The sequence below is a fragment of the Onychostoma macrolepis genome, chromosome 02 (assembly GCF_012432095.1).
Source record: "Onychostoma macrolepis isolate SWU-2019 chromosome 02, ASM1243209v1, whole genome shotgun sequence".
Taxonomy (NCBI): domain Eukaryota; kingdom Metazoa; phylum Chordata; class Actinopteri; order Cypriniformes; family Cyprinidae; genus Onychostoma; species Onychostoma macrolepis.
The window spans coordinates 9,791,230-9,801,387 of NC_081156.1; the positions used below are offsets into that span (position 1 = coordinate 9,791,230).

The window sequence follows — 10,158 nt, forward strand, 5'->3', positions numbered from 1 at the left end:
GAGTTTTCCAGTGTCCAAATGTTGTTTGTATTCTATTTATTATGAAGGGGCAAATTATAATCTCGATAATGAAAACATTTACATGTGGAGATTTAATTTATTTACATAAAGTTTGAGTGAATGGGAATATATTCTATGAAACATGTTTAAGTTTATTTAATTGAATATTTTAATGTTTTAAAATATATTTGCATTTATAGAAATCTAATATATTTACATGTACAGAAATGTAATATGTTAACAAATATTAGAAATTAATATATGGACATATATTGCAAATTAATATATTTACATAGCCTAAATGTAGGCTATTTAAATATAAAGGAAATAAATATATGTAAATATTTCCGATAAAAATATATATTTACATGTATTTAATATATGTTAGTAAATATTAAAAGCGGCCAAAATCAAATATTTAAATATATTTTTAATATATATTTCAAAATATATTTACATATTGTATAAAATATATTTTCATGTACAGAAATGTAATATGTTAACAAATATTAGAAATTAATATATGGACATATATTGCAAATTAATATATTTACAGTCCGATATCTAATATATTTACATATAAAGGAAATAAATATATGTAAATATTTCCGATAAAAATATATTTACATGTATTTAAACTAAATGAAAATGCGTATCAATAGCACGAGTTTATGTTTCGATTTGGCGTACTGCTTATATTCAGAAATTGACTTGCATATGATATGCAATGATTAAGGTTGTGTGAAAACTGCGTATAGCCTACAATATACACGCCAAACACATGTGTATTATATGCGCGCCAAAGTCCATTTTTGCGCATCAATACCACGATTTTCTGTTATTATTTGTCGTACTATATGGTATAAATGAGACCGGGCTGTTAATAAAATAAAAAAGGTGTTGACTGCTTAGCGTTAAACATTAGAATTAGACGCATACGTCATAAATGTTTCCGCCCCCGCTGTCACGAAAATACTACTAAAATTATAATTTGAACAAGCCTTGAAGCCTCAGAAGGGCAGGACTAGGAAGGACGCATCCTCACTATATGCAGCCTTTCGTTTGAGAAGCACCCTTCAGTGCGCGTTCTCGCATATTCTCTCATCAAACAACACAGTGCAGATTCGATGTAAGTAAGAGATTGATTTTACAGTGTTCACAACTTCAGTGAGTATAATGGGAGTTTTTTCATAATTCGCGCAATGAGTCCTTGAGTGTTTTTTTGCTCGCATTATCTATTATAGCCTAATTATATAATCTAGCTATTCCTAGTCTGAATAACAGTTTTGTTTGTAATACTATTGAAATAACTCATATAAAGCATCATTTTCTAACACGAAAAATCAAACTAATTCATAAATGGTTATATTTTGTTTTATCTGTGCAGTCAGTAGGCTATGTGGCGTGCATGAATATGCCTATGTAAAAAAATAAAATAAAATAAAGAAATAAAGAATATAAAAAGTTTTATAGGCCTGTTTGTTCCATTATTAGACTAGTATTAACGTCAAGAACAATAACTGACAATAATGTTTTTAGTCATAATATTGCAGTCACGAATGTTGTATTACTTAAAACTTTTACTTATTAAAATAAATCTTTTTATTTATTTATTTATTTTTTATGTAGATTGGTAACAGACTACAGTATTGAAGTAACTGGTAAAATTTAAGTATTTGCCATTAAAGACCACACAGATACGTTTAATAAGGCAATAAATAGAATAGAATAAATAGTAGAAATAAAAGTAGGGCTAAATATTGCCCCTTAATGGACAAGTTCATTTCTAACCCTGGTTTCCACCTAAGAAACCATGCACTGAGAAGAAATGAAGGGTCTGAATACCTTTGCAAGACACTGCAGATGTTATAAATGCCCAAAACTGAAGGGGAAAATGGCAACTGAATGGCTAAAAAAAACAATAAATATAACACGTTATAAAAAAACAATACATAATTCCCCACCTTCATTTTTTCTAACGACCATAAACTGCACAAAATCTCATCTCAACACCTTTCATAAATTGCTATGCTATTTTTAATTGTGTAATTTCATCTGAATATCAACACTTGTGAAATTTAGTCAGTCAAAACAGTTTTGAAGTTAACTGACCTAATTTTGTGTTTCTGGAAAATAGTGATCTGATTTATTATTATTATTATTTATTTATTTTTTTTTTTTTTGTCTGTTTGTTACTGACAAGTCTGTGGACACAATGTTTTTAGATTTGTGAAGTAAAAAAAATAATAAAAATAATAATTATATATATATATACATTTTGATACTAGTGCTATTTTTAATTTGAAAACCTATAGGTTAAGAGTGAGAGTGAAATCAGTGATTTGCATTCATAGTGTGGCTATTATGACATATCTTCAATTAAAATATGGGCAGTTAAGTAAAATATTCATATGCCTGTATATAAGTAATATATTAATTTTACCTTTCAGATGAATCTCTTTTACTGGGATTCTGCTTTGTCTGTCATTAGTTATTCAATTATTCAAATAAGCTGTCAAATTAAAAATGTAAATAGAACAGTTGATTTAGTATTTTACATTAAAGACTCTTGAAAACTGTACAATTATTAATAAGAACTATCAAAAGTCTTTTATACATTCTGTAAAAGTTTGCAGTCTGTGTATACAATGTGATAGGATTTACAATATGTGTGTGTGCATGCATTTATATATGTGACCCTGGACCACAAAACCAGTCTTAAGTGTAAAATTTTCGAAATTGAGATTTATACATCATCTGAAAGCTGAATAAGCTTTGTTAGGATCGGACAATATTTGGCTGAGATACAACTATTTGAAAATCTGGAATCTGAGGGTGCAAAAAAATCTCAATATTGAGAAAATCGCCAAATGAAGTTCTTAGCAATGCACATTACTAATCATAAATGAAGTTTTGATATATTTACGGTGAGAAATTTGCAAAATATATTCATGGAACATGATCTTTACTTAATATCCTAATGATTTTTGGCATAAAAGACCCATACAATGTATTTTTGGCTATTGCTACAAATATACCCCAGCAACTTAAGACTGGTTTTGTGATCCAGGGTCACATATTATATAATGTAACTGTCATGGATCTGGAGGAAGGACTCAAATGCAGAGTGAGTGTTAACAGTTTTATTGGAGAGACTTGCAGACAAGACGAGAGATGGTGGGGGGACTTGTAGACAGGCAGGCCTGGGTGAACGGCCACAGAGGGAAGGCTGACTGCCAGAGAGGGGTGAAAGCAGCAAAGCAGGAGGCCGGTGGAATTCTCAGTTTACAAAATGTTAGACTAACTAGCACACATGGAGACAATAGCACAACGAACTGGCAACACAAGAGGGAAAGGGAGAACAATATAAAGGGGAAGAGAGCACAAGGAACAGGTGGGAACACTCAGACAAACCAGGAGAGAACAAGAGAGACAGGCGACGACACTCAGATGAATGAGGACTAAACAAGGGGGCGTGGCAACGGCAAACAGGGAGGCAGGACGAAAGGAGCACATGGCAGACGACAACAAAGACAGAGCCATGTGCTCAAACACAAAACAAACATAGAAACATGAAACACAGACAAGACTGACAAAACAGTGAGGGCAGGATCCTGACAGTAACTGCATGTAGGCCTAAGAATTATGGAGGGCCAAACCTGTAGAAATGAACTGAATGCAATAATTTAATTTAATTAAGTCCAACAAAATAAAATGAAATATATTTGTATTTGTTTTAGTAAGTCATTTATTTCTTTATTTTTTTCCTATTATTACATTTATTTATATATTTTTTATTCTCTGCAGGTTTTGTCCTCCATATGATCATTAACTCTAAATCAGTAACTCTAAATATTTGCAATTATGCTACTATAATGAGAAATTAAATGTTTTCTTTATTTTTAAGCATTCATGTCATGTTGTTAATTGTGCCTTAACTTACAGATTCATCTGCTGCCATGCATAACAATAGCAGACTATTCAATTCAGAGTCCAACCAGACTGAAAAGCAACATGCAGATTTCAACGGGTTAGTGTCATAATCCACATGTAGACACCAGGGAGCCCCCTTGCTCTCAAAAATGTTTTAATTTTAGTTTCGTTTTTGAGTTTGGCCAGCGGTTATGAAAACATGAATGATCATTTCTTTTAATGCGGTGCGCTGTCACACTCTCTTTGTAAAAGTCAGTCAAATCATGTAACGTGATTGTCATACAATCTCTTGCTCGAGACTAAAAAAAACGAGTTGAAAGCGTACCGAGCCGCGGAAGAGGAACTGTTTCTCGAGCGCTTTCAGTGAGCGCGATTCGAGACGGACACGCACAAATGCGTTTCATTCATTCTTTCATCAACTCCACCATCCATAAAGTGTAGGCTTCCATACTTCAACGTCAATAGGGTATATGTCGAACGTCACCTGACTAAACCCGGAAAACAGGGGCACGTTCAGGCTCACACCGGTGCCCAATGTTTTGCTACGGTTTCCGGGTTGAACAACATTAGGCTTGTTTGAGATTAGCAAAATCTGCGCAGAACCGATCACCGGTGATCACCACGAGATGCATGCCGGTTAGAAAAGTGTCTGAGTTACGTCCGCCTTGCTCTGATGTCATGCTGACGTGTGCCAAAAAGCTCTTGCGATGGCGAGGCGGCTGTGTCGGATTGAGTAGTGGCGCGCAGTTGCTCTCCACCGACTGTGCTGATCAAAAGCATGATGGGAAACGACTGACTGATGACACAGCTCAATGCTCATTGGTTCAGACAACCGTGATGCTGCATTCTCTTCTAAAATGTTTTATTTTTTTAATCTGATTTCATGCTATCATGTATTTAAATTGTGCGTGAATATTCCCAAACACTATGACAGTGCGATCTCTGTGTGAGATATGTGATTGTTGTCATATTTTCTATAAAATCTAAAATACATGTTTGAATTAAAATAAAAATGGATGATAAATACGCCTCTCGTATGGAATTAAATAGCAAGCACTTTGAGTGTCTTGTTCATCATATTTATATTCATATAAAAGTATATATCATGTTTATCAGCAGCACAGCGCATGAGTGAGAATAAGGCGATATCTGCCTTTGATCTCGTTTGATCTCGTTCTACTTCGAGAGGTCAGAACTGTCCGTCTTGACTGCGCTTATTTCACTCCTCCTCTCACTGCAGCCGCCTACATTTCAGGCGAGGCGCATCTCAAACAAGCCTTCCGACTTCACGTCTCCGCTTTCAATTCCAAATTGAAGATAACAATTGAAGATATTAGAAGACATGTTTGTTGTAAGAGTCGTAAAATAGCATATTAATATGATGATGATGAATTTGTAAGTAAATGTAATTAACATCAAAATAAATTCACAAGAGCAAGTATATTGTTTGCACGTTTATTTACATTAAAGGCAAAATAACTGAAATAACAAGAGCATAAGTACAGATCTGTAACTTCTTTAAGTCTGTCTAAATATCATTTAGTAATTGCAATGTCTTCTGGTCCATATCCTTTCCTTAGAGAGGTGCTAGACACTGATTAATGTAACATAAAAATACTATACATATTTATATATTTTGCTGTTGTATTGTGGAGTGACACTTTCATAAACCTTTCTATGCTCCTCTTATTATATAATGGCAAATATTACAATATCATAGCACAACAACAGCGATCAGCAATAATGAAAAGCCTAATACTCACAATAAAAATAATAAGGTCATATAGATCATAACACAGTCTCGGAGGTAAGAAGTGGATTATCCTTCACCTGAAATTTCTTTTCATTCTGAAATGTGAGGCAAATGTTGGATCACAATAATTAGGAACCACGATTTCCACAAATTCCTTCACTCGACTGGGATGTTCTCTTTTATTATGGACGGCAAGGGCAGTGACTGTAACATCCAGCGTATTTTGCAGTATTAAGCCCTATTCGGACGGGACTAGTTTTCTAAACTACGTTTGAGTTTCGATTCTTATCACCTGACGTCTGTGATTTTCATGTACCAATTCGGACGGGACTAACATCTCTGTGTTTATTACAGAGGTGGGAGGGTCTGTTTTGTACATCTGGGCGTTTCAGAGATCACGCGCTCTGTATGCGTGCATTGCGTGTCATTCGGATTGATTACCATTAGTATAACAGTTTTACTACAAATACCATGGTGAAGCTATATGGCTAGTATAGCAAAACCATGTTAATGTGTGGTTGCTTTAGTTTTACTTTAGTTATTTATTTGTAGTAAACCCGTGTTTAATTTTCATAAAGGTGCAATTAAAACATTATGTAATTGAGTGCAGAAATGAACGTAAAATAAACGTGCAGTAATTTTACCTGACGCAGATATTACAATAGCCAGTCTGAATGGTTTACGTGATCTGGTTTTTATTTATTTACTTATTTTTTCCTTGCCGGGAGGCAAATATATCAAACATGAGCGCGGTAAGAGCGTCTACGGTAATTAACGTTGGCCAAAACACACAAGGAAACCCATTGTGAAAAAAAATCTCACCGGCAATCACAGACATTCACATTCGGACGGGATTAGTTTTCTCAGAGGATCACTGAGTTTGCTGAAAAACAGTAGGTAATTTGCTCTGGAATTATTACAGAGGTTGTGTGAGAAAAACACAGACATGGCAGATTCGGACGGGATTAAAATCACCAAGTACGTCTGTGAAACACACATTTCTCTAACGACCCTCTGGAAAACTAGTCCTGTCTGAATAGGGCTTTAAACACGTATTTACACCGATTTAATCAGGATCCGAAAATTCTTCAAAAAGAACACAAAGAATGATCTTCTCAGCTGCCATAGTTGCAACACTTGCGTCATCAGAACAAGGTGTTCAACGCACCACCGTTTCCGTTTAATAAACGTTTTGCAGCATTTTTTCGGGGCTGAACGCAGTCCTGGTCTCATCTCTTCTGCTTGGAGAACGTATTTAATAGCAGTATCAAATAATGGCGATATCAATGGACTTTTAAGGTAATCAGTTAAATTAGCTAGCTGTTTTTATTGTTGACGTTTTATTCGACTTTTATATATGTTATTGAAAAGAATAAAAATAAAAAACTTTTATGTATCAATCCACATATGTGATGGACATTGGTAATGATTATCTTTAGTGTCTACTTTGAAGGCATCTTGAGTAAAACAGCTTCATATTTAACGGGGCATTTGCAAAACGCGTGAACCGGAAGCAACGAGACCTGGTTAGCAGAATACGGAAGTCTGTTGCGCATAACCCCTATTCGCGAACTCCGATGGAAAGTTCAGGAACAGTCCATTTGGTGCTGGATGACGGGGGTGACTGGAAGAGTCCATGTGTTTAAGGGGAACACATTCTACAAAAAGCATGAGAACAATTTAAGAACATTTTGCCATGGCATCTTTTGTTACTGTTTACATGGAAGAATTTTATCAGTTATACTCATTGACTGTAGTCAACATACTTTACAGTTTCAATTAAGAAATGTTATTGTTATAAACATCTTCTAGAAAAACCATCTTCCCTGAGAATTAATTCTCTCTTTCAGGTCACGTCACGACGCCACCCAAATTAATTCAGGTCCTCCACCAGCACTGTACCGCCTGAACACAGAAAGAAAACATATTGATGGGACTGATGGAAAGGTCAGACTATGGACATATGGAAGAAAAGACAGAAATAAGAAAAACAAAGTCATACTGATGGTGGGAGAAACTGGCGCTGGGAAAACCACCCTCATCAACACCATGGTCAACTACTTACTGGGCGTGAAGTTTGAAGATGAAGAGTGGTATGTAATTGCTGAAGCAGAAGAAGTACATATTGATCAAACTAAATCCCAGACATCCGAGCTCACTGTTTATGAGGTGTTTGTTGAAGAAAACCCAATATCTCTGACCATCATTGACACTCCAGGATACGGGCACACTGAAGGATACGAGAAAGATAAAGAGATTGCTGAATACCTGAGCAAATTATTTTCTGCTCAGGATGGGATTCATTATATTGATGCAGTGTGTTTTGTGATGAAGGCGTCTCAGAATCGACTCTCTGGAAAAGAGCATTACATATTTCACTCAGTTCTGTCTCTGTTTGGTAAAGATATCGAGAATAACATAATGTTTCTACTCACACATTCAGATGGAGGACCTCCAATAAATGCTCTAAATGCCATTAAGAAAGCAGAAATACCCTGCAGAAGAGATGAAGACAATGAACCTATTCACTACTTATTCAACAGCCAACAGAAAGAGAAAAGAAACAAACGATATGAGCAAAACTGGAAAAGAACCTGGGAAATGGGAGACGAAAACATGAATGAGTTCTTGACAGAACTTAAAGAAAATAACAGAAAAAGTGTTCAGTTGACATTAGAGGTTCTGATTGAGCGAAGACGACTTGAGGCCTGTGTCTCTAATCTGAAGGATCGAATCTCTGAGAAGGAGCTAAAAACCCAAGAACTGACTAAGATTGAGGAAGCCCTCAGACAGAACAGAGACAAGATTAAAAAATGTGAAAATTTTGTTTTTACAGTCGAGAGAGTTTTCAAAGAGAAAGTCCTCATTGAAAACGAATCACGTTGGAACAGAAAGGCAACCTGCTGCTCCGACTGTCAAGAAAACTGTCACGTGAAGGGCTGCTGGTGGGCAAATGATCTCTCGTGGTGTGAAATCATGAAAAACAACCACTGCACTGTGTGTTCAGGGAAGTGTCATTACAGCAAACATGTCAAAGAGAACAAGAAATATGAGCTCAAGACAAAGGAAGTTCAAATGTCATTTTATGCCCTTAAACAGGAGTATGAGTGCATCGGTGATGAGCCTGAAGCCAGTTTCGACAGAAAAACATATGCAGATACTAAAAACGAATATGAGTGGATCATGAAAGAGTCTGAGAATAAAACGAAAATAGAAGAAGATCTAAACAGAGATCTGGCAAAAATTAAAAATGAAAAGTCCCAGCTGGTGCAGGAAGCTTATACCAGCATCATGAATCTGTCCAAGATCGCATTGAAAGCAGACAGCGCTCTCACCATTCAGTATATGGAGTTCCTGATTCCCAGACTGAGGGAGGAGAGAAAAGATGCATGGATAAAGGACCTGGAGGATCTGAAAAAAGCTGGAGAAGATCAGAAAAACAAGGGGGTTTTACATTACATGTTTCAATTCACTGGGGGAATATGGAACCAATTTTGGAACCAATTTTGGAACCCAAACAAGTAAATGAATGCAACAAATCTGAAGATGTAAGATGAAAAAGCAGAAGATTCTGATCCATAAGGAAATGGTCGGTTTGATGAGTTCTGTTGTGAAATGATTGGTGAAATGATCTTTGGAAAACTGCAAGAATAATTATTTACCATTCATTATTTCTGATTTCTGACAAAATATTAAAACAATTTAATGAATTTCATTGTTATATTTTATCTTTACAGTCTTTTCTTTCTTTTTTTAACTTGTAACATTGTAATGTTGTTGGAAAACATACTTCCTATAAATATATTTCTTTAATAATATATATATATAAATATATATATATATATATATATATATAATTTTCTTTTCTGTTTTAGGTGCTCACTCTTGTAACTCCCATTGCAGTACTGTATGTATTGTTGCTATTACATTGATACATTGCTTTTGATGTTCCTCTTTGTAAGTTGCTGAGCATATAAGCATCTGCTAAATAAATAAATGTAACGTTTGTCCTTGTCCTGTGCCTTTATTGGTTCATCTTGTTTACCATGTTAGTATAAATGTGTGCCCTATGATGATTTCTTTTAAAAATATTTCCGAAAACAATCATAGGCCCGGTTTCACAAACGGGGCTTAGCTTAAGCCAGGACTAGGCCTTAGTTAAATTAAGATATTTAAGCAACTTTTACAAAAATGCCTTAGAAGAAAATATTACGGTGTGCATCTTGACACAGAACAATGACACTGACATATTTTAAGATATGTCAGAGCAAGATATTTTCAGTTGAGACAGCTCAAACATGCATTTTAGTCTGGGACTAGCTTAAGCCTTGTCTGTGAAACCGGGGTTTAGACTACAGAAGTAGATATTCAGCTCTTCAGTCCAGTTGGTGGCGGTATTGCTGAACTTTATTAGCTGTCTTGCAAACAGCCAGAAAAGAGGAGGAATCCACAATGAAGAAGAACATACAAGA

The 10,158-nt window shown here is 35.2% G+C and overlaps 1 protein-coding gene across 1 annotated transcript; it reads left to right on the plus strand.

Moving 5' to 3' along the window:
- The first annotated feature begins 3,174 nt into the window (after positions 1 to 3,174).
- On the plus strand, positions 3,175 to 9,211 carry LOC131522124 (uncharacterized). Its single transcript, XM_058747389.1, has 3 exons — positions 3,175 to 3,394; positions 3,946 to 4,030; positions 7,537 to 9,211. The coding sequence occupies exons 1-3, from the start codon at positions 3,175 to 3,177 to the stop codon at positions 9,209 to 9,211; spliced, it is 1,980 nt and encodes a 659-aa protein (XP_058603372.1).
- Positions 9,212 to 10,158: the final 947 nt, after the last annotated feature.